Below are 26,389 nucleotides of genomic sequence, written 5' to 3'. Positions count from 1 at the left end.
AGGTGGGTAAAAATAAAATACATACAAGTCTAGGGTCTTATGATTTGGAGGACTAAGCCAACATATCATCTCTTTATTTATATATTTTTCCAGAACATAAAAGTCACCTTTGACCTATATTAGGCACAGACTATCAATTTTTCCAGGCTCTCTACCATATCAGCTATGCCATCTACCATAAGCCTGGAAATACCACTATCAAAGCTCCCCCTACCCCCCTCCCAATGTAGAACAAAGAGAAGTGTAATACAGTAACCTGTGCTTTCCAAAGAATAAAATCTAAACTCACTTTGAGTTAGTCTGGTTCAGGGTCCTACATAATTAATTTTACTGAACTTATACACGTGCACACACACACACCCCACACACATACCCACATACCATCTTCAGACTGTTTTACTTAAAATCAGATACAAAAGAAAATTATTTTCACATTTGACAGACAGCTGGCAAGAAAATTATATAGAGATTAAATAATTTCACTCATCCATCTAAATCTACTTCTTACATTATCCAAAGCTCTGCTTATATGGGCAGCTTGAACGTACACTTTTTAATGAGTTTAAAGATATTTTGACTTGCTTATCTTTTTTGAAAGCTTACCCAAAAGTTCACAACCAAACACTGGCCCAGTCCAAAGAGTCCTTACTAAAGCAATCAGTGAATGAAAAAGTGCTTTTATTAGTTCTTAGTATCCTAGTTGTAGCCATAGGCTACTTTAAAACATTTCCAAGTGATAAAAAGGGAAGAGACAACCATATCTAATTTTAAGCCTATTTTAATAAAATGTAATTGAATATTCTCTATAACTTAAAACATTAACATTAAAAATGCTCCCCCTCCCCCTTCACTAAGCCCATATATGCATTTTTTCATAAGATACCTGAGGGTAAAATTATTTGTGAAAGATTTAGAAGGAAAATACTGAGTCTCTGACATAAACCAACACTGTTATTCATTAGTGTACCTTTTAATAATATTTATCAAGTATCTTACAAAGATAGCTCCTATTGAAACTTTCCGAGTTTACTTTTTTTTTTAGAATATATAAAATCCTCTGGCTTATAGATTTTTTTGTAGAAACACAGTAAATTATTAACATTAGGTAATTAATTTAAAGAACAGAACTCTTGTTTAGCAAAACAAAAAAGTATTATTTTAAAACACCTAGTCATGTGCTTGCTATAAATCAACCAGAAGTACAGTGCATTCTTTGGAAAATGTATAAATGCATTCTTTTAAAAAATAGTGATTTATTTCATGAATCCACACAAAGTCAAAATTCTAGTTTGATTGGAAACAGATGGTATCCCACAAAAGTCAGGCTCTGGACCTGAAACTCAATACGGCCCTTACTAGCTGACTGCTTCCCTAATCATTACCAGAGCTTCATACTTGTTATTTTTATGAATATCCTAGATGACTTTCATCTTTTCCTTCCATCTACAAAGCATCAAATAATTCTCAATACATATGTGTGTATATACATATTTTATGTAAGGATTTGTTTACAATATACAAAAACATAAAAACAAATGTACTTTCAAGCTCGTTGCTAGTAAAGATATCAGGCTAATAACAACTCAGAAACTCAAGTTTATTTTCTACACTATCTTAAAAATAAAATGAAAGCCAACAACTATTGAGTAGCTATGTAGCAGACAGGACTTTACTGACACTACTTCTAAAGAAATCTACAATCTAGGCTGGGTGCGGTGGCTCACACCTGTAATTCCAGCACTTTGGGAGGCCGAGGCGGGTGGATCACCTGAGGTCAGGAGTTCGAGACCAGCCTGGCCAACATGATAAAACCGCGTCTCTACTAAAAATACAAAAATTAGCTGGGCATGGTGGCGGGTGCCTGTAATCCCAGCTACTCGGGAGGCTGAGGCGGGAGAATCGCTTGAACCCGGGAGGCGAAGGTTGCAGTGAGACGAGATCATGCCACTGCTCTCCATCCTGGGTGACAGGGCAAGACTCCATCCCCCCACCGCCCAAAAAAAAAAAAAAAAAAGAAATCTACAATCTAATACATTGCATAAAAGGATAAAACAAAACCTCACAGATTTTAATAAAAAGCGATTAATGTATACTGCTTTCCTTTAAACAAGTGAGTTAGAAGCTATACGAACAAAGAAAAAGGCTTACCGTCTTCCCATTGTAGTAATACATCAAAGAATTGCTGCCCATTCCAGGGACAGGATAAGCACAATACATGTTGATTTTGAAAATGTTACTATTTGTAGCTAATGCACACAGCCTCTCTCCAAGACATATATCCACACAGGCAAAGGGAGTAAGTCTTCAGTACTATGCATTCACACATGGATCTACTCAAAAGGAACTTATGCAAAATAGGACTGAACCAACTCACAGAGCACAGAGGGAGGGTTTATGCTGTAAGTAACCTCTTTCAATTTCCATCAAGTCCTTGCATTGGTGGAGGATACCAATAAGACAAAATTTGAGGTATTAAAAAAATGCAAGTCACTTTTAAGTGCTAAATAAATATGTCCTGAATAAAAATAACCCAAGAATTTATTAGATTTGTCTCATATATACATATACACACACACAAAAGGAAGGCATACTGACAGATTTTCTGCTAATCTGTTTTTAGTTTTAATTAAATTAGAGCACTTGTGGCAGAGAAATCTAGCTTGCTACACCTCCAGTGTTACCATCTGGCATGGTCTAAAGTTGCTTCAACTTTGATAAACACATGATCAAGTAATCAGGAATTGGAAACACTGAATCATGTGTAACAAGAAGGATCTAGACAGTTAAATCTTGTATAAAATCACTTCCTGGAGAAAGCAGACCATCATGCAAATACCTCTTAACTAGCTAGAACAAACCATACTTTAAGCTACAAAAATTATGTTGAGGAAAACTGAAAGGAACACATTTTATTAAAAAGCTTAGTCCGAAAATCAGATAGATTATCTTGAAAATAAATTACCTGTTTTTAAAATGGAAACACTTAATAATACAGATTTTCAGTTATAAAGCTCCTTGAATTCTTCATACACAACACCAATCAAAAGTTTATAATGTCCTGCAATAGGACTGTTCTTAAAAAAAAAATTCACACATCTTTCATATAAAGTATGAGAGAATAAACTAAAGTTTCCTATAAGTCTTTCCTCTAAGTTTATTATTGTTCTTAATACTTTGTATATTCATATTTTTATGATAATGCTCACATTTCTCAGAAAGGAAAAATAAGAAGTGTGGGAATAAATGTCTTACAGACATTTCTAACTCATACTTTGAAGTCAAAAGGTTTTAAAAGTTGTCAACAAAAACATGTGTCTCTTACACAGACACGTTTTGCTATTTAAATGTTTTCCAATCAATCGTTTGCTGTAATTACAACCTGGAAAAACAGCATAGCAACTTTCCCTTTTTGTGTCATTTCCCTTCATCAAAACTTCTTTGTACTATCCTTCCCTCTATGCCTTGGAGGTTCTAACGGGATTGTATTAATCAGAGGAGAGCTCACAAGCTGCAAAAGGGGGCACATCACTTTTTTTAAAGGTACCTTTCATGAAGCAGAAATCCTCTGTGAAATATTCTAGGAATATACTATAAGGGACCCCCTATCCCCCCAACCTCATTTTTATTAACATATTGATCAAATTATAGTAACGAAACTAAATCAGACAATAAGGGCAACTAACTTCACAATGTTTTAAAAGCTGATAGTACTGGAACAACAATAAAACCTCCCCACACTCTCCAGATATTGAAAAGGCTAAGCAGCAGCTGCAAAAGAACATCGCTGTACAGCAGACTATTAAAATGCCAGTCTGCGGAGTGGTTTGTAACTTCCTCCCTCCTGAGAGACCACAAAGACCCATTTCAATCCTTGGAGAACTGTGTAAAAAGCTTTGATTTACAATTAACAATAGCATGCCTTAAAACCATTCAAGTAAATTTTAGTCTTCCATACACAGTCTTTCTCTACTGACAGATTGGCTACTCTCAAAACAAAAAAAAAGGAAAATCAAACAAAATCGAATCAAAATTTTTTCTATTAATTATTAAAAATAACACTTACTTTTCAATAGAAATTGAGGAGGAATAGGGAGAAGAGGGGAGCCACAAAGCACTGACAATACTTCAACATTTTTATAATCATCGCTTCAATCTGAGAAAACTTTTTTATATTGGTTAAAAAACATCCACCTATGACAGTTAAGCCCATTTCTCTGATGCCGGGCAGAAAACAGAGAGGGTACTTACTATGTTGTTTGATAAAACAAACATCATAATGTAAACCCAACTAAGCAACCTTGGTTATTAAAGCACAATGAAAATTTTAATATTTTAACACCAGTTCTTTATTTTAGAGGCAATTATATGATAATCTGAAGAGAATAAACATACATTCAGATAAAAAAGAAATTCACTGTAAAAGCCAAATAGTATAATCAAATTTCTTTAATGGAAAAAAACACAGTTACTTTTGCACAAACCTCATCAGTTTATTAAACACCTAGGTAAGATTTAGTGTTAAACATGAAACCTGAATGTGAAACATAATTTGTAAAGAGAGTTGAGTAACTAATTAAAAGCTTTTGCTTCTACTTTTCATTATTCTCCTAAAAAATATAAATATAAAACTCGTACATGTGTAGGTAAGACCTCCCCTGCCAATACAAACCGTAGTCACTTGGTATACACTATTGCCTAAATTGAGCATAGATATAAAAACTTAAAAACAACAACAACAACAAAACTCTATGCCTGTATCTATAATTATATGGTATTAAAATCTCATTCTTCAAAAACAGTATATCATCGACAAAACTGGTGGTAATCTACATAAAATGCCCCTATATTCTACTTGTATGCTATGGAAAAGTCTTTTAAGTTTGTCGCTCCAAAAACAGTATTTTTCTTGAAGTCTGCCTTACCCCCCAAAAAACTAAAACTGTTTGATGTAGATGGTCATTGCTTGATTGCCATTATAAATTATCTTGTATAATAAAATCTTTTTTTCTCTGCTCCCAATTTTTTTTAAATTAATTTAATCTATGCAACAGCTGTAGCACAATTTCTTGTCCTAAGGAGAATCATATTACAGGAAAAAAATGCATATAGATGGATCAAGTGCTGCTTTAGTAAATGCAGTTGTTTAATCTTTGCTTTTTTTTTTGTTTTTTTTTAAAGGAACATGTCAAGGGTTAATCCTATGACTCAGTCTGACAAAACGAGTCAGCTGGAGACAGGGCCAATTTTTAAACCTGATTTCAGACAGGCTGCCTGCACAGGAGTTCTGAACTGTCATGCACTTTTTATCCAGAATTGTTTCCACCCACAACTCTACATAATCACTTATGTGCTACTCTAAGATTATGTGATCTGACTCAATATTCATGTCACCTAGTTCAACAATATAAAAAAATCACCAAGTTTTACAGCAAGATAGGAATCATTGTACACACTAGCAAAATGACTAGTGAAAATACCAGAGGACCCTGAAAAAATACATAACTTGGAGCCATATACCTTTTATTAGCAAACTGATGATTCCTGGTTTAAAGATTATTGCATTTCACCAATTTTCAAATATGGCTTTTCCTCCCAAATGTTATCAGGATGTTATGTTTGCTGCTATTCCAGTAGTCATTAAGCACAGACCTAAACTAGGCAAGAAAAAGCCATAATGTGCTTTGCCTAAACAAGTTACTTCTTTACTGACGATACAGGAAAAGATGTTTTCAAAAAGTCTACCAAGTAAGAGCTCTCTGGAAACTTCAGTTTAAATTCCAGGCTTCCAGGCAAAACTTCCCTCTTCCATCTTACTTTTCTGTTGATTGGGATCAACAGAAATTTTTTAATTTTCTTATATAAAGATTCTTAGAGTTATCCATGCAGTATTTTTATCTACTTTATTAGCTCATTTTTATCCTGATATTTGGATCACTATAACAGTTATAGCTATTTTTAAATGATCCGTAAGCAAGAATGTTTCTAAAGGTAACACAAAATTCTAAATAGTTTTTGAAAGAAAATTTTTAATTGAAGTGAATTATGTATCTTGAATTAGTTAACATAGGCCAGTTAGTGGTTAATCTTACTGTATATTCTTCTAAAACAAACAGGCAACATTCCACTGTCCCAAAAGCCAGAAGATCTGGCTGGAAAAGTAAACCTAAAACCCACTCACAATATTCCTCATGAAAAGTTTCAACATTATTTCTAAGTGAATCAAATCTTGGAAAACAGACTTTCAGAGTAATAAATGAAGCCAAAATTAAAAGCTGACACATGAATAACTCCACGAATGAACTCTATATTTTCCTAAAGGATGAACTCAGTAAGTAATAAATTATTGGCTGCAAGGGAGGTAGGGGTGAGGATAGATTTAAGAGGATAGTGAGAGAATCTGTAACTGAACAAATTCAAAGCAAAAGAACCTTCCCCAATGCCTCTTCTTCCTCATCTACCTTGTAAAGAGATGACATATGAGTGAATGCTGTCTCTCAAATGGGCAGTATTTTAGTTAGCCTTGCTAATTAAGTCAGACATCAAAATTCCAGGTTTTACATCTGAACATTATATTGCAGACTTCTCTGGTAGTATATGCTACTTTGTAAATACGTTCAGAAAGTTGTTCTTCTGGTTTTTCTAATATCCTCACATTTTAGAAAATTTACTTCTGCAAGAAAGAAATCAAGAATATAAAACTCCAGTGACATAATGCATCATTTTCAAACCAATCCACTAGCATTCAATGCATATTATTTAAAGTTAATAGTGTTATTGATCTAAAATCAATAGTGCATCTTTTAATTCAACCATCACTCCCATCTTGCTGATAACCCAGTCTATCGGTAAAAAGGCTTCTAATTACTATCTTTCCACTGTATGAAAACCTTAAAAATCAAAGACTTGATTTTTGTGATCTTTACTCAAGTGGCACTCCGTGAAAAAAACTGTTCCAATTAAGCCTCAATTGTGATTACCAAAATCTTAACCAAACCAAGAACCAGTGGATATTAAAGATTAGTCTGAGTACTGGTAAATAATTTATTTGGATATCAACACATAAAAATATACATTTCTCAACACAATGTAAAGACACATGCTAAAATTCATAAAATAGCGTCTGTCTCAGATACAGGATATCAGATGTCATACTGTTTCTTTACAAATATCTCAAGTCTAAATTGAGTTTTAGAAATGCTTAATGATTAACAAAATAGAAAACACCTACCTATATAGCCAATGGAAACAATCACCTCTGTAAACTGCATTTTTAAGGCAAAAGAACAATTAATTTCCTTTTGACAACCATACGACTATAATGAGGATATGTAAAAACAGCCATACCTCCTGGAGAAGAAAGCAAATAAATCTCTTTCTGAGGTGAATAAATTGTATCCCTCCGACATCAACACGAACAGAACTGACAGATCATACAAAGATTCTAAAAGGCAATCATTAGATAACCCTTCAAATGAGACAGAACTATATAATTACTGAGAATATGTAAAATCTGAAGCAAACTGCACGTTTCTTTTGATCACAAACTCACAATGACAAAGCAGTTTTCTTTGAAAAATTAAAGAGGGGGGGTCCCCCTGCCCTTGCATCTCTTGGCTGTCCCTTTCTTTCCCCTTTCCTTCCCTACGTGAATTGCAGTTTGTCACTTCTCATTTACCACTTGAAGTAACACAGTAAGAGAATCATTAACTATGTTGCAACTTGATAATTTTCCTGCAGATGGCTCTATAATCAAAGGACTGCCTAATGGTGTGTGTATGCACACATTAAAAAAAACGATGAGGATGACCCTCAGGTTTTTAAATTCCTTAAGAAACCAGCACTTCTGAAGAGCTTTCAAGACTGACACAAGGCTTTGCGCTATTGACTCGTTAGGCAATCTAACAACAAAACAAAACTGTAGGCAAACAAAGCTATCATTCAAAATCATCTGTAAAGCTAAATAATTTTTGTGAACATGATGTCTTGGGTCAAATTAGCTGTCTCTTAAAGAAAGTGCCACCCGTTTTTTTGTTTCTTCTTTTGGCCTGTGCGATTTTTTTTTTCTTCTGAACTGGAAGACAACAGATCCTTTCAATTTATGAGAAATGGAACAGCACCAAGATATTCTATTCTATTTTAAATTTATTTTTTAAAAGACCAGAAGTTAACATCTGCATCTTAGCCCAGAACCATTTCAAGAATCTGCAATCCAAAGCTGTAAGTAACTTATACATTAAGTTATTTTTTGGTCCCCAATCTATATTTTTGTTTCAGTAAAAATTCTTGCTAGTGGTAGTAATTTTTAAATACTTCTTACCTCTAAATAAATGTTGAGTCTACCAAAACATCCTGCCTCACATTTGTGAAAATGAAGTAAAAAAGCAAAGCTAATTTTTGCTATATTCACTGGAAGAAATCACACAGATCTTGAATTTATGAAAAGACGTATCTTTTAAGAATGGTTTCTTATTAGTAAATTCTGGTGACCATTCTCAACAAAAGCCAAAAAATACTTCACTTTGAAAACACATCTAAGAAGAGTGACATCAACAGGGAAAAAGATGGGAAATGGTGTCAGTCATACATTTTTAACAAAGAACAATGCAAAACAAGCAGTGCTTGACCAGTATTTGGTTATGCTTCGCTATTCCTAACAATGACAAGTGTCCCTAAACAGACACTGGGAAACAGATACAAAACTTGGAAGAAATTTGTTAAGCTACTTGTTCTATGTAGCAGTAGCACATGTGTATGCAGTAGGGCAAAAGTATTCTCCCTATCATTCATTAGTATTCTATGTAATATAAGATGGGCTACTCAGGTCCCAGAAAACTGTGGAGTTATATCATGTAACGTGAAAGAGCACTAAACTGGGAGTCAGGAGACAGGGATCCAGGTTTCAGCTCTGCCTCTCAGGAGGCAAGAGAGCTTAGGGTAGGTCGTTGACTCTCCCTGAGCCTAATTTTCCATTTCTGTAAAATGCAGGCATTAAACCATTAAACTAGGCCAAAGACTTCCTAGCCATTTCACCACTAATAAAACATTTTATTACGTACTCCACCCCAAAACTCTGAATTCCTATTTTGAAAGATTTTTGTCTCTCAGACTCTTTTTTTAAAATTCCATTATGATAAATATTTTTCTCTCTTAAAAGGAAAAATCAAGGCAGGGTATGGTGGCTCATGCCTGTAATCCTACCACTTTGGGAGGCCAAGGTGGGAAGATCCCTTGAGCCCAGCAGTTTGAGACCAGCCTGGGCAACGTGGTAAGACCCGTCTCTACAAAAAGTTAAAAAATTCGCTGGGTGGTGTGCACCTGTAATCCCAGCTACCTAGGAGACTGAGGTGGGAGGATCGCTTCAGCCCAGGAGTTCATGCCTGCAGTGAGCTATGATTGTGCCACTGTACTCTAGCGAGGGTGACAGAGAGAGACCGTCTCTAGAAAAACAACAACAACAACAACAACAACAAAGAACAAAAGCAAAAAAGAAAACTCAAAGCCATGTAACTGCAGTTCAGAACTTCAGATTAAAAGGTAAATGAAGCATTGCCATACTGAGCTGAAATAATTCCAGTGAAAGAAACCTGATGTTTAATTACCATTTTATTTTGGTAAACTATAGAATCCACAGAATTTGTTAGGTTTTTCTGATGTATTTTGAATCTTGTTGTATTCAAGATTCAAGAATCAAGCTGTGATCCACTGGCATAGATGATACCAGGTGTCCACACCAATCTTAAAGTGTGTGTGTGTGTGTGTGTGTGTGTGTGGTGTGTGTGTGTGCGTGTGTGTGTGTGTCTCAAAGTCCTGCTTTGTTGCCCAGGCTGGAGTGCACTGGTGCAATCTTGGCTCACTGCAACCTCCACCTCCCGGGCTCAAGCCATTCTCATGCCTAAGCCTCCAGAGTAGCTGGGATTACAGGCGTGTGCTACCACACCCTGCTAAGTTTTGTATTTTTAGTAGAGACAGGGTTTCGCCATGTTGGCCAGGCTGGTCTTGAACTCCTGGCCTCAAGCGATCTGCCAGCCTCGGCTTCCCAAAGTGCTGAGATTACAGGCATGGGCCACCATGCCCAGCCTTAAATTGTATTTTTATAATCATACCTGCAAGAGGCATAATTAAAAGTCTAAAGCCTCACATGAAATGAAAGGCTGAACCAAAAAAGGAATTTGAAAACATAATTACAACTTCTCAGTTCTAAGACAAGAGTCCAAAAGCTTTGTATTCTAATAACATTTATGCCAGCAAATGAAGTATCTAAAAGGCTAGTTACATATAACTCCATTGCCTAGTAATATGTTCATTTAAAACCATAATCTTTCTTTTTTAAAGTATAATTGACACAAGGTCTCACTTTGTTGCCCAGCCTGGTCTTGAACTCTTGGGCTCAAGCAATCCTCCCACCTCAGCCTCCCAAAGTGCTGGTATTAGAAGCGTGGGCCACTGCTCCCTGCTCCCTGCCCTATCAACTTTATCTTGAACAAAATAGTAAAACAAAATAAAGAAAAGCAGCGACATCCTACCGATAGATAACAACTCTTACCTAACTTTGTCATTGTTTAATTTACTCAATTAACAATTTTGGTTTCTCAATAATGTGCAAGTTAATCTACAAGTCAGATATTTCATGTTTAATACAGCATCACCTGGAAAACAAAACATTTATGGCTATGCCCTTCAAATAATATATAATCTCCTCCAGGGATGGCTTTGTTATAATTTTAGCACGCAACACAGAGTTAAGGAGTCAATCTGGGAGCTCATCTTGAGTAAGTGGGCTGAGGCTCCTGCACTATTCTGTAATAAAGATGCAGTGCCCATCTATGACTTGTTTCTTTGCTCCTTCTCGCTGGAAAATTTAGTAGAGCAGTAAACAGGACTATTATACACAAATGTGGCTGTAATGAGTATGTAGGTTGGAAAGTTTACAGGATAAAGTAAGGGAGTAAAGAGTGAAAAACGGGTGGCAACACTACAGTAACTTTATAGGTGCGCGATCTTGAGGATGCTTCCTTGCCATAACACTGATGATTTCAGACTGAAATGGTTGTTATATAAAAAAGGTTCAAACTGTATTACTGTTGTTAAAATGGGAATAAAGATTATATGAATATAAGAACACGATATTCTAATGCTAAGACCTCACATCGGAAAACAAATGCATGACTTCCTAGCTCTCATCTAATTCCTATCTAATAATTCCTATCTAACCAAGGGGCACACTGTCCATGTAAATAGAAATAACTACAGTGTTCTTTGCTGCTGAAAAGACTTTTACTTTTCTGATGAAAACCTGGAGCTCTCTCTTTTCCTCCCTGAAAAGTGTTTACAAAGTTTAAGCATGTTAGATGTTTTATAATACAGTGAGTTAAAACATACAGTTTGTAGCTATCTTTCTCCTGAAGATAATTTAGATTATCTAGTATGTAGCTCATACCTTGTCTGAGTCAGCTAAGCATGGTCTAGAAAGAAGAGCTATGGCTGTATTGCTAATCATTTGCCTTTGTTCATTTATTCAACAAATAGTTATTAAGTATCTGTTATGCACCTCTGTGCTGCAGGTGCAATAAACAACATAAATAAAATCCCTGCTTTATTATGTTGCTCCTGGGTAACACAGATAAAGAATAAACGAATTAGGCCATATCAGATTGTATGAAGTACTGTAGAGAAAAATACATCAGGAAAAGAGTGAGGAGGTACTAGGGGTATGTTGCCCTTTTATATAGGATGGTCACAAAAGATCTTCATTGACAGTGTGATATGAGATCAAAGAGAAAACTAGCCATTTGGATACTAGGGAAAGTGTGTTCCATAAACTGCAAATGCAAAGGCCCTGAGGTAGGAATGTGCTCGATATCTTTAAGAAGCAGTAAAAAGGAGAGTATGGCTAGAGTGAAGTAAGGGAGGGGCAGAGTGGTAGAAGATGAAGTCTGAAAGGTGGCAGGTGTCTTGTAAGCCATTTTAAAGATGTTGGTTTTATAATAAGGGAAGCTACTGGAGGATTTTAAGCAGAGGAGTATATGATCTGACCTAGATTTTAAAAGGATGTTCCTGTGTTTAAAAATAAAAACAAAATAAAACTGGAAGACCAGTTATGAAGCTGTTGCCATAATTTAAGAAAGAGGTAAAGGTGGTTTAGACAAAGATGATAGCTACACAGGTGACCACGAATGGTTAAATTCTTGAAGAGAATTCTAGTAAGAGAAATATAAGACTGTCCTCTGTTTCGAATTTATGTCAATGAAACCATAACTTATTTCCTTTAGAAAAATAATTCCTGTATTGTTGTTTTCCACTTTTCTTTCGCGTGAGGACCATGGCCCTATATTTTTAATTAGGTCATCCTAAAACAATGTAGAATTAATGCTGATGGCTGAATTACCTGTAATTTTCCTGCTTTCTGTTTTGGTTTTGGTAAAATGCTCCTATTTTGGTAACTAGGAATTAACTGCATAATTGAAGGGAGAAATGGGACATATAATTCAGTTTCTTATACAAAGAAGACCAGTTAACATATTGAAGGTTTGAACAATCAGAGAAGTAAGTTAAAAAGTACAGCTTAGAGCAGGAAGTCATTAACAGGTGATGTTTCCTATTATAGATACATAAAATAATGGCCTTGTAGTCCTTATTTTTATCCCTTTAATTCAAAAAGCATTTCCTAAATACTACATCATGTGCCTGGAGACCAACAATTACGTAACAAAAAACATTTTGGGCTGGCCGCAGTGACTCACACCTGTAATCCCAGCACTTTGGGAGGCCAAGATGGGAGGATCACTTGAGGCCAGGAGTTTGAGACCAACCCTGGCAACACAGCAAAACCTCTTTTCTACAAAAAATAGAAAATGTAGCCGGGTGTAGTGGCATGTGCCTGTAGTCCCAGTTACTCAGGAGGCTGAGGTGGGAGGATTGCCTCTCTGCTTGAGCCCAGGAGTTTGAGGCTGCAGTGAGCCATGATGGCACCACTGTACTCCAGCCTGGACCACAGACTGAATTACTGTTTCAAAAGAAAAAAAAAAATTTTTTTTTTTTAAGTTCTTTCTTTCCAGGCTGGGTGCAGTGGCTCACGCATGTAATCCCAGGAATTTGGGAGGCCAAGGTGGGTGGATCGCTTGAGTCCAGGAGTTCAACTCACCTGGGCAACAAGGTGAAACTCTGTTTCTACAAAAAAAATACAAAAATTAGCCAGTTGTGGTGGCACTTGCCTGTAGTTCCAGCTAGTCGAGAGGCTGAGGTGTGAGGATCACTTGAGCCCAGGAGGTGGAGGGTGCAGTGAGCCAAGATTATGCCACTGCACTCCAGCCTGGGTGACAGAGTGAGACTCTGTCTACAAAACAAACAAACAAAAAACAAAAAAAAAGGTTATTTTTTTGTCCAAAGAACAAGGTTATCTTTTGACTATAAGAATCTTGGCCGGGTGCGGTGGCTCATGACTGTAATCCCGGCACTTTGGGAGGCTGAGGCGGGTGGATCACGAGGTCAGGAGTTCAAGACCAGCCTGGCCAAGATGGTGAAACCCGTCTCTACTAAAATTACAAAAAAATTAGCCGGGTGTGGTGGCAGACGCCTGCAATCCCAGCTACTCAGGAGGCTGAGGCAGAGATTTGCTTGAACCCGGGAGGTGGAGGTTGCAGTGAGCCGAGATCACACCACTGTACTCCAGCCTGAGCGACTCAGCAATACTCTGTCTTTAAAAAAAAAAGAATCTTGAAGTCAGGGTCCATATTTTATTCATATTTAAATCCCTAAAGTCTAAAATAGTTCTTCATTCACAATAAGGACTTAGTATATATTTGTTGATTTTGACAGAAGGGAATCATATTCTCCTGACTGGGAATCTACTAGATGGAGCCCATACTAGCAGCAAATAAGTTTTCTAATTCTCATTTAAGTTACTGATTTTTGAAATTTTAAAATATCTTTTGTGTTACTGGAGAAGATACTGAAAATCATGATTTCAAATAATGATGAGTTTGACAGTTTAAAAAATTGTCAAGCTCAAGTCAGAAAACTTGAAGTTTTCTTAGTTCTTACTTATTATTTTTGTTGTTGTTTTTTGAGACGGAGTTTTACTTTTGTTGCCCAGGCTGGAGTGCAATGGTGCGATCTTTATCTCGGCTCACTGCAACCTCCACCTCCTGGGTTCAAGTGATTCTCCTGCCTCAGCCTCCCAAGTAGCTGGGATTACAGGCATGCCCCACCATGCCTGGCTAATTTTTGTATTTTTAGTAGAGATGGGGTTTCACCATGTTGGTCAGACTGGCCTCGAACTCCTGACCTTAAGTGATCCGCCTGCCTTGGCCTCCCAAAATACTGGGATTACTACAGGCGTTAAGCCACCGCGCCCGGCCTATTTATTATTTATTATTAATACTAGCCTCATAAAAGCAAAAAAGGAAACTAAGAACCATATAAAATTTACTTAGATTCATAGGGATTAACATTGAAAAAATGAATTTTCTAGGGATGGAAGATATTCTTAATTTTTGTATGAAGGTTTTATGTTTAGACCAGAAACATGACACATGATTCAAAAGAATCGGTTTCACAGTCACACTTGGGTTGGAACCGATTCCCAAGCTGCCAGCAACTATCTTTAACTTTAGGCTCTTCTGTTTTTTGTTTTTTTGGGGACAGGGTCTTGTTCTGTTACCCAGGTTGGAGTGTAGTGGCGTGATCACAGCTCACTACAGCCTGAACCTCCCAGGCTTAAGCCATGCCTCCAACCTTAGCCTCCTGAGTACCTAGTACTACAGGCACACACTACCACGACCAATTTTTTTTTTTTCCTTTTCTTTTCGTTTATTTTTCTGTAGAGACAGGGTCTTGCTATGTTGCCTAGGCTGGTCTTGAACTTCTAGGCTCAAACACTCCTCCCATCTTGGCCTCCCAAACTGCTGGGCACTATGGCCCAGCTTTAGGTTATATCAGAAAGTTGGAACAGGAAAAAAAATGGTGATTGGCACAAATATATCTAAACTTAAGTTAAGTGTCTGTCAATACAATAAACTCTCCACCTCCTGGGTTCAAGTGATTTTCCTGCCTCAGCCTTCCGAGTACAGGAGGTGGAGGATGCAGTGAGCTGAGATTGTGCCACTGCACTCCAGCCTGGGCAACAGAGCGAGACTCTGTCTCAGGAAAGAAAAAAAAAAAAAAAAAAGAGAATACAAGGTAGTGGATCTTAATAAAACCAAGAATCAGGACTAAGAAGTATTTAATTTTATTTTTAACTCTTTAGGTCTGTTTTTCACTGGAACTACATTTACCTTTTCTTTAAATCTAGTGCAGGTTGGCAAACTTCTATTTTCATAAAGAAAGCTTTATTTATTTTCATAAATAAAGTTTTATAAAGTGTCTGTCAGTACAGGTGTGCACCACCATGCCCGGCTAATTTTTGTATTTTTAGTAGAGAAGGGGTTTCACTATGTTGGCCAGGCTGGTCTCGAACTTCTGACCTAGTGATCTGCCTGCCTCGGCCTCCCAAAGTACTGGGATTACAGGCATAAGCCATCACACCTGGCCTCATTACCTTGTATTCTTTAGTGCCTTAAGACCCTGGGCACTGGGCCAGAGTTTATTGTATTGACAGACTAAGGCATTTACATAATTCAACCATATATCCTTTAAAAACCATATGAGTTACAAACATGCACACATACTGGACTTTATCCTACATCTGGTTTGTGAAGTCTCCAAGATCTTACCAGCAGCCAAAGAGTTCAATAAACCTTAAAAGCTACCTGTAAATGAAATGCAGCCATGTTCTTCTTTTAAAAGGAATAGAGAAGTCAGAAAATAACAATAACAAGTATCACTGTATACAGCCACATCAGTACAACTGGATCCATAGGACTCACTCACTGGTTACTTTTCCTTCTGCTTTTTGGTTTGAAATTCATCAAAGACATTACTGACTTCTCACAAAAATCAACATCTTAGAACTACACATTAAAGGCTATTAATTCTGACACTGTTCTAAACAGTGGTTACTGTCAGCATAAACAGTGGCTACTTCTTATTAATGTATGAAAAAAATCTTTCGCTTAATGACTAAACTGAATATAAGTTTGGAACGGATTATAGGATAATCCACTTACGTACTTTACATACAAAGATTTTTCTGCTAGTCTGACCTATAAGGTCAGAGACTGAATAAGCCACTTTGGAAATTTTGTATCACAGTAGCCTTCAAATAGAGATGCCTCATCTAACAGCCTGAAATAAGAAACTCTTAAGTACATACAGTTGTTGTGTGTTCTCTATGCTGTTTGCCCAAGGAACTAACCAAATACCTATTCTAACTCATGTTCAAGATCTGGAGGGTTTACTCATGAAGTTCAGCAAAAGCTGGTACTTTATGTAAATACTGTTTATTCCAGAATCAGTAGATTTCTTGCTAGTCTTAAGGGCCTTGGATAATTGTTTGTTTTTATTTTTATTTTTTTTAAGACAGGGTCTCAGTCTGTCACCCAGGCTGGAGTGCAGTGGCGTGATCCCGGCTCACTGCAATCTCAACCTCTAGGGTTCAAGCAACGCTCTCTCAGAGTAGCTGGGAGTATAGGCACACAACACCATGCCAGCTAATTTTTGTATTTCTTTATAGAGGCGGGGTTCCATTATGTTGGCTAGGCAGATCTCGAACTCCTGGGCTCAAGTGATCTGCCCGCCTCCACCTCCCAAAGTTTTGGGATTATAGGTGAGAGCCACTGCGCCTGGCCGGGCCGGATAATTGCCTATAAACACACTCTGTTATCTTGGCTTCCTAGTGACTTCCATACAACTCTACTCACAGAGTATTTTTCTTGCTGCTCATCTTACTATTTTCATGGATAAATTGGAGCTATCAGTTTGTCTATAGTTCTAACTCTTGACCTTTTTCTTACTGGTTCAGATGGCTAGCAAGCTCTTAAATCATAGTTTTATAATTATTCATTTCCACCCATCCCAGAAAGTTCTGTTTGTCATCTCTTTCCTATTAAAAAAAAAAATCTTCAGTTTAGACACCCTCAATATTAAGTATTTTTTTCTTTTGAATATTCTTATTCTACTTAGTATGTATAGCAGCATGCTAGATTATTAGACATGGTCTAGCAGTCTTTATGGTTTGGGAATACCTCAGGATATTTCCAATTGTCTCAAAAGGTATCCCTACAATTTCAAATTTACGATAACAAATGACTAAAAATTCACATTTTTTTAAAAAGAGCCATTCCCAACAAAATGAAATTCCATAAAAACTTTAGGAGAAAGAAAGGCACCACTTTCTTACCTCTTTTCTTTTTCTTTTTTTTTTTTTTGAGACAGAGTCTTAGCTCTGTCACCCAGGCTGGAGTGCAGTGGTGAAATCACAGCCCACTGCAGCCTTGAACTCTTTCAGGAGTATCAAGAGATACTCCTGCCTTAGCCTCTCAAGTAGGTGAGACCACAGGCACATGCCACCATATCTGGACAGTTTTTAAAAATATTTTTTTGTGTGTGTGCGCAGACAAGGTCTCACTATGTGGCCTAGGCTGGTCTCAAACTCCTGGATTCAGGGGATACTCCCACCTTGGCCTCCCAAAGTGCTGGGATTACGTGAGCCACTATGCCTGGCCTCATCACTTTCTAAATTACAGTCAGCGACTAATTCAAGGGCCACCGAACTTTGTACCTGTCTGCATCAAACCAAGAAAAAGTAGAGTCTAAGCTGTTTTGATTCATGTCAGAAACAATAAAGTTCCTTATAGTGGTGGAGAAGAGCTAGCAAATTTTTATTTGCAGGCAGACTCTTCCTCTGTCACCCAGGCTGGAGTGCAATGGGGTGAACATGGTGGGCTCAAGTGATCCTCCCACTTTAGCCTCCGAAGGAGACAGAACCACAGGGGGTGCCAATCACATCTGGCTAATTTTTTTGCAGTGACAGGGTCTCACTACGTTGCTCAGGCTGGTCTTGAACTCTTGGGCTCAAGTGATCCTCCTGCCTTGGGACTACAGCCACCGTGCCCTGACAAAATATTTTTCTTGATGGGGTAAATTACACTTTGAGAGTTTAAGCAAGAAATTACAGTAACAGCTTTTGTGGGAATATATACATACACACTTTAACATGACACTTGATTAAGAAACAATCATGTCATCAGGCTACGTATGGGACTGCAAACAAGTTACATTCAAAACTTGTAAGACACGTCATTTTGATGCAGAGTTAATATTTGATATGAAAAAGATATTTTCAATTGCTATAGAACAAGAATACAACTTTAGGTATTTGGGTCTAGGAAGGTATTTCAAATCTCTCTAGGTATTTACTTACATTTTGGAAAGACTTGTTCTGATATATCTTGCTTCTTCTATTATCTACTGCAGCATATAAAAGAAAATGATCTATGTTTGGAAATATTAACACTAACTTAAGAAATAAAGAAAAAAGAGCAAAGAAACTTTTCTGCATCTGAGAAATGCTTCAGAGGGCCATAAAGATGTTCAACGAGTGATTTAAAAAAGGAAAAAAAAAGTGTCGACTCCTGAGAGTTCAGAAAACAAAAATAATTAGAATGAATTCTAGGGGCAGCCGGATTTGATTCAACAAGTTTTCCTTCTTTTTGTAGATTGTTTTTCTGCAAGTGAATGCTTTCTAAACAACAAAAGGAACTGCTACAATTTACCATGCAGTCATTAGGTGCCAGGCACAGACATCATACACACAGGTGGAGGTAACGTGAAAACTTTTTATTTCACTATAATACTTATCCTTTTTTATATATCCTCAAACTTTTTTTTGTTTGCTTTTCATCAAAATTTGGTAAAAATGAAATGCTAAACTTCTTTAAATTTCAGGCTGTAGTGGTATGAACCAGCTAGAATAATGAAGGAACATTTACTGAGTATCTAGGATACACCACACTTACAGTAGGTACATAATACTCTCACAATAACATCTGAGATAGGCATTATCATCCCCTTTTACAAATAGAAACTGGAGGTTTCGAGAACTCAACAGCAACTTCTCCAAGGTTACAAAATAAAAAGCTGAGGGCAGACCGGGTGTGGTGGCTCACACCTGTAATCCCAGCACTTCGGGAGGCTGAGGTAGGTGGATCACGAGGTCGGGAGATCGAGACCATCCTGGCTATAGCGGTGAAACCCCATCTCTACTAAAAATATGAAAAATTAGCCGGGTGTGGTGGTGGGCACCTGTAGTCCCAGCTACTCAGGAGGCTGAGGCAGGAGAATGGCATGAATCTGGGAGGTGGAGCTTGCAGTGAGCTGAGATCATGCCACTGCACGCCAGCCTGGGAGACAGAGCAAGACTCTGTCTCAAAAAAAAAAAAAAAAAAAGCTAAGGGCAGATAAATAAAATCCATTACATGCTTAATGGGGAAGTCTGTGGTTTTCTACAACTGTAGGTCCTTAAACAACAAAGCCAAATAAAAATAAATTTGATCAGTAAAAACATAATCGACAGAATAAATTTAAGTTTTAATTTAATATACTAAGCAAGATATTTTCTGAATAAACCAAGGTATTAAAGAATCCGATTTTAACACTCAAAAAGAAAATGGTGTTTGATATTGAGTTAGGTTGTAATCTTGGCCCTATGTGTGATTTTTGGCAAGTTAATTTATGTCTTTGAGTCTTAATTTTCTTATTTGTAAGTAGGGAATATTAGTTATAGAGTTGTTTGGCAAAAGGTTGAAGATTAGGATATGGGTAATGGTTAACAAAGTTCCTCATACATGAAGTCTTGCACCACTAACAACACAGTGACACTGAGGCTGTAAAGGATGCTAACAAATATATTACAAATGTTTCCTTTTTTTCCCCCCACAAATTACCAGGAAAAAACCCTGCCCCAAATCCCCACCCAGAGATTCAAAATTCCCTTGAACTTTGTATCTTAGTAAAGATCTCATATAGATGAAAAACAGCTGATGTACATGCAAAGAACAAAGACAAGAGTTGGCAGTTAGAGAATGGGAGGGGAGGTTTAAGAACCCTAAAACGGAAGTAAAACACCCTGCAAATCCAAAGTACCACCCATGCCTTTGGAAACTCCCAGATAAAACTTTAACAATTATAAATGCCTTCCATTATCTCTTGGCCAGAACAGTTGAGTTGTTTATCCAGGATAGACTGCTATGACAACTTATCTCTCCTCATATCTGTACTGATTTTATGTGTGCCCCCACTCAATCTACCTCTGGAGTAGAAGAGTGGGTTTGCTATAGGAAAATTACAAAGGTTGCAACTTGTATATAATCTAGTAATGCTGTACTTTTAGATGTGACCTCAACACGTGTTTATTTTTTCACACCTCCAGGCCTTTTACCTGTCTGGTCCATTCTCTCCTTCTCTAACAGATGAGCTGCTACGCATCTTTCCAGACACAACTTAAACGTCAACTCTTCCTGAAGTCACTATAGTAGGGTTAGTTCTACCTACCCTATGTCACCAGAGCACCTGGTACACACCCTTACTTGCTTCACTGCAATATAATTAATTCCCTGAATGCTTGTTTCTCATATAAGATAGTGAGGTCCTAGAAGACAATTATGGTGTTTGTATATGTTTGAATTCTCGGTGTCCAAGCATTATTCTACTGTTGCTGCTACAAAAGTCCACTTTTCCCAGTCTCTAAATCTGTCTAGAAAAGCAAGTGGAGAATCTCATGTGCTTTAAAAACATCACTTCTTCATCAGGAGGAAGAAAACTATGCTCACTATTCTTTTTTGGTTATTTATTGAGCATATCAGTTTTAAAACCGTAAGTATGTAGCAATTTAGACCTGAAAGGAACTTCAAATTTCCCACTCCAAACATCCTAAGGGCTGACTAATCTAAGGCTATACAGCCAATCAGTAACTGAGCTGGGCAGATTTAGGTGAACCATTCACTTAATGTTACTGACTACACTGCTCTAATGATATTTAATACAGCCTAGTTAGACCTTCATCCACAAACAAAAGTTACTATTCAGTTGTTCTGCAGAGAGGAACAGAGAAGCTGAGTTATGCACTTATGATACCTAAATATAAATCAGTTTACAAAAAAAGTCTCTAATCAATGCTACAAGATCAAATTATACAGATTATCAATGCTTTGCATGCTAAGTAACCCTGCCTATTATTTTTTGTATCAGTATCAGCGATACTTAGTCCTTTCACTGTTTCTTTAGAAAAAGTAACATATATTTTACAGATTAAAGATAGAATGAACAAGTAGCAAACTGATGAAATCCTGAATGCTACTGCCAAATTTCCAATATGGTTTGGAAAGTATAATATTCAAATTATCATAAAATAAAATATACATAGTCAATTTTCATTTTTAATACTCCATTTTTCTTACAGTTTGCATGTCAAAAGTTTATAGTTTGCATATTTTTCAATAAAAGCTCTGAAATAGGAAATCACAACTTAAAATTCTATTTTAGATCCTGAGAAGGTAAACAGTATAACCTTAAGTGTTCTTAGGACATATTTTGTCATTATTTATTAAAGTATTTTCTTTTAAAATCTTTTCAGTTAATCCTAGAAGTGGGAAAAATATCTGTCTTTAAGGTTTTTCTGTTTTCTTTTTTAAATACTTGAGATTTCAGCCGGGTGTGGTGGGTCACACCTACAATCCCAGCACTTTGAGAGGCTGTGGCAGGAGAAGCACAGAGCCCAGGAGTTCGAGACCACCCTGGCCTGGAGAGAGAGACCTCCTCATCTCCACAAAAAAAAAAAAAAAAAAAAAAAAAAAGCCAGCCATGGTGGCCTGTCCCTGTAGTCCCAGCTACTTGGGAGGATGAGGTGGGAGGGTCGCTTGAGCCAAGGAGGTTAAGGCTGCAGTTTGCAGTGACTGTGTCACTGCACTCCAGCCTGTGTGACAGACTGAGATCCTGCCTCAAAAAAAACCAAAATAAAACAAAAAGACCCTGAGGTTTCAACACAGCATTTTATCTAAAACATACTTTCAATTAATTAAAATGAATGTGTTATTTATACATCCTTAATAACATTTAATATATACTAATATAGCTAGTTAAATACAATATATAAGTAGGCTTGGCCTGCAAAATTTCCTAATGGTTCTCAAAGAAATCAAGGTTTCATCAGAATTCAGTGACTTGTTCCAGATACCTGAGACAATACAGAGAACTACTAACTCCAAGTAATGAATGTTATTATGATTACGAATGTGAAGAAATGCTGGTGACCTCCAGTGTCTACTCTCCTTCCAGACTGTTCTGTCCATTTTGCCTACTGCTTTTAAAATCAAAGAACTATGGAACACCGAACATACACTGTTTCTTAATGTCAGGTTAAGAAATGAGATGAATTTTTCATTCACTAATCTGATTTTTTAACCTGTATAGTTCTACTAAATATTAATGTGTAATTTAACTTTTATTACTCTCATTGAATTACAGTAATAAATTACAAGAAAATTGCACTGCTACATGTTTTAGCAGTACTGTCAGTTTTAATATGATTTCTGTTAATTTAACAGAAATCATCTGTTATGCTGTTGAACCACCTACCCCTGCATAGCACACAACTGTTAAAATGTAAATTGCCAACTATTTTTAGCTGCTGCTGAAAAAAAATTCCTGTCTTCGGGAATAATGATTTGAGGCATTGTGTTCATTTTGTTTATCAAGCAGCTATTCAGTCTCTAGTGGGCCCGAGTGCTTATGCAAGCAAAAGCTTTTAAGAATGCCTGCAGCTGCAAGCCAACCTTCCAGGTAGGCTGCAGGTTCAGAGCACAGCTGCCCTAGGCTGCATAAAACTCAGATCCATCTGGAACTGAGTTACAAAGAGGATTTCAAATTCGACTTTTCATGTATCACACGGTAGAGAAGGCAGGGGAATAACACAGAAAAGAAGGAAGGCAGACAACCAAAAAGATGGTATCTCTACTTTAGCCTTAATAAAAACTAAAAAGCTCAGACCCATGCTGCTCCTTCTAGATCACTACTTGCCAAGCCGGATATTCCATTCAGTCTATACTTCGATGAGCTGACTCATCTGGCGGCACCTGCGCCCATGTGTTAAGTACTGCCAAATAAAAGCCCAACATCCATTTACACAACAAAAAGATGTACCCTACAAGGCACTGGGGCCTCAATCAAACAGCCTCACTCACCATTTCTTCTAAGCAAAGGGAGAAGAAAAAAAAACTTCCGTTTTTTGCACCAGAGATTTAAAAATTGTAGGTAGATTTATGATGCAGGTTCCTTTACAAGTACTTTTACTCCTTTAAAGAATAAAGTATATTTAATAGCACAGTCGCCCCTACAGTATTAGATTATCATGGCCATTAATGATTGTTCCACCAAACCTTTCCAACCTTCTTCATCAAAGCCCTTTATTCTCAAAGGATACATTTTTGAGCAAAGAGGGATCAACAAACTAGTTGCTTGAAAGCTTTCCTGATGCTAGGCTGAAGTTAGGAAAGGCTTAATGAAGGCTTTAAAACCCACAAGGGCTTCACAATGAACATCTGACTTGGTGATTTATGCATATTAATAACCTCAGTCCTACTGAGGCAAGCTGAGCCAAACATGTACTCCGAATCTTAATGTCTTTAGCTCCATTGGGATTATTACAAATGTAAATTTCTAAGATTTTCAGCCATTAATCTCTGTCTGTCCTCCTGTTCAGCAACATAATGACTAATTAAACATCAAAAGACCTGTATAGGAGATCATCTTTGACAGCTACCGGCCTAGTCCTCTTCCCAAGAGGGGAATTCAAATGACAGGGACAAGGAGTAAGAGCGTATGAGTAAGCTACAAATCATTGCAGAGAAATCTAAAAACCAAACATTAAATGTGGATTTACCTCAATCAATGATTTTGTTAAGCACTGAACAATTATTATGTGAAGTATGCCCACTCGCATCAATCGAATGTACCCTTGTAGCAAGGTAATACGGAACACTTGAAATCAGTTTGCTTACCATCAAGTTAAAAAAAGATAGGTACTTACAGAAGAAGGCAAACCAGGAGGCACCTTTCTGACTTTTTTTGCTTGCAAGGGATCTGCAGATGGAAAACAATACATTTCATCAGCATTTATACCAGAAAAAAAATCAAGACTTCAAATTAACAGAATAACTTTTCCCCTAGTGTCTTTCTTGTTTTCCAATATTTGGGAGTAAGCAGCAAAATACAGTAATGAGGGCCTCATTCCTTTTAACTAGTCCCAGTGAAAAACAGGTTCTCCTAAAAAAGTGATACATTCTGAAAATACATATCCCATAAATTTGGGAAGATGACAGCAAATGAACCAATACAAGAAAGAAAACAACAAACTAGTATGAGGGAAGGGAATGAACATTTCTTAAGAAACTGTTTGGCCGGATGTGGTGGCTCAGGCCTGTAATCCCAGCACTTTGGGAAGCCAAGGTGGGCGGATCACCTGAGGTCAGGAGTTTGAGACCAGCCTGGCCAACATGGTGAAACCCATCTCTACTAAAAATACAAAAAAATTAACTGGCCGTGGTGGCGGGCGCCTGTAATCCCAGCGACTCGGGAGGTTGAGGCAGGAGAATCACTTGAACCCAGGAGATGGAGGTTGCAGTGAGCCAAGATGGCACTACTGTACTCCAGCCTGGGTAACAAGAGAGAACCTCTGTCTCAAAAAAAAAAAAAAAAAAAAAAAAAGAAGCTGTTCTGTGCCAGGTACTATACTAGGCACTTTACAGTTTCATTTGCAGAGGGGCACTTAGTGTAACAGGTCATGTTGATAATATGACTCCTTTAGCAGAGTCATATTTAGTGATTGCATCACACTGAGAATTAGGCTTAAAAGCATATTTTAAAAACTGAGAGCTAATGCTATGCTTGCTAGCCTACAGTTTTTTAAAAATTTGAAATAAAGAAATAAAATTAAGGTTATACTGTCAATATATGATACATAAACTATTAAATATGGGCATTGACAAATGCAATATCATTCAGTATTAGACACATTTACTTTTAACATTATGTGGCTATAACCACAACTACAGCATTAATTACTGTACAATTTGTCCTTGAATGTTTATATTTCCAGGAAATAACTTGACAGAGAAAGTATATTTCTTTCTCAGAATTTATCAATATAAATGAAAACATGAGTATTTCATATGTTAACCAGTCTTACTTGATGAGTTAATTTTACTTATATGTAAAATATAAAACTTGTTCATCTTATTTACTGTAAAACAAAGTGATAAACACAGCGTTCCAGGTTTACACAAAAAATGGATCAAATTCAGAATTTTCTGAGGGGCTCATTATTATGAAGAGAGAACACATGAGGAAGCTGATGTAAAGTGTAATACTTTTGAAAGCTGTAAAAATGGGAATTAAACAATCACAGCACAATCATTCCTCAGTATCAGTGGGATTGGTTCCAGGATCCCTGAGGATACAAAAATCGACAGATGCTCAAGTCCTTTAAATAAAATGGTGTAGTATTTGCATATAACCTATGCACATCCTCTTATATACTTTAAATTATCTCTACATTATTATGTATAATACCTAATACTATGAAAATGCTATGTAAATAGTTATACTGTATTGTTCAGGGAATAATAACAAGAAAAAAATAAGTCAATGCATGTTCAGTACAGATGCAATCAACCATTAAATTTTTTTTTTTTTTCTATCTGTGGTTGGCTGAATCCACAGATGAGAAACCTATGGATGTAGAGGTGGCCTCAAGTGATTCTCTGGCCTCGGCCTCCCAAAGTGCTGGGATTATATTTTCCTGGTCCATAAATGACACTATACAATAAAACATGCAGTTTAACCTATTTATTTTTCAGAGAAAGGGTCTTGCTCTGTTGGCCAGGCTGGAGTGCAGTGGTATGAGCACAGCTCACTGCAGCCTTGAATTCTTGGGCTCAAGCAATTCCCCTGCCTTGGTCTCCTGAGTAGCTAGACTACAGGTGTGTGCCACCGCACCCAGCTAATTAAAAAAATTTTGTTTGTAGAGAGGGGTTTCACTATGTTGCCCAGGCTGGTTTTGAACTCCTGGCCTCAAGTGATCATCGGCCTTGGCCTCCAAAAATGCTGGGATTATAGGCATGAGCCACCATGCCCGGCCCCAGTTTAACCCATTTAACTTTGGACTGGGAATTCTCTACAGTGAATATCCCAGGAGGCTGCAAAGTTAAAAAGGCAACTTTATATGTAGCATATGAAGAAAACTGTACACAACAGCAAAGGGGGGAAGCATTCATTTCTGACCCCAAGAGGCAAGCCTATATTTCCTTAAAACAGAAGTGCCAAAGATGAACAACATCTGGCACACTCTGTATTTGTAAAACCCCAACTACTCACAACTAATACAACATTCCCTTGAACAAAAGCCATACTCCTTGTACGAAAACAGTCAACTGAACTGCCCCTACCAGTTTAGAGCCTA

At 37.1% G+C, this 26,389-nt stretch overlaps 1 protein-coding gene across 19 annotated transcripts in view; it reads right to left on the bottom strand.

Moving 5' to 3' along the window:
• TCF12 (transcription factor 12) overlaps positions 1–26,389 on the bottom strand; it is a 368,210-nt gene that overhangs the window by 66,807 nt on the left and 275,014 nt on the right. For 16 of the 19 annotated variants that reach the window (XM_055364027.2, XM_055364030.2, XM_063699019.1 and 13 more), the window contains one exon: positions 23,960–24,012. In XM_055364027.2, coding sequence (XP_055220002.1) covers positions 23,960–24,012 — 53 coding nt within the window. Of the gene's footprint in view, positions 1–2,148; positions 2,682–23,959; positions 24,013–26,389 lie in introns of those variants that run through there. The other 3 variants (XM_019010922.3, XM_019010923.3, XM_004056244.4) reach the window with 2 other exon arrangements.

Source organism: Gorilla gorilla, chromosome 16, assembly GCF_029281585.2.
Source record: "Gorilla gorilla gorilla isolate KB3781 chromosome 16, NHGRI_mGorGor1-v2.1_pri, whole genome shotgun sequence".
Lineage (NCBI taxonomy): Eukaryota > Metazoa > Chordata > Mammalia > Primates > Hominidae > Gorilla > Gorilla gorilla.
This window is presented reverse-complemented; position numbering and strand designations above follow the sequence as displayed.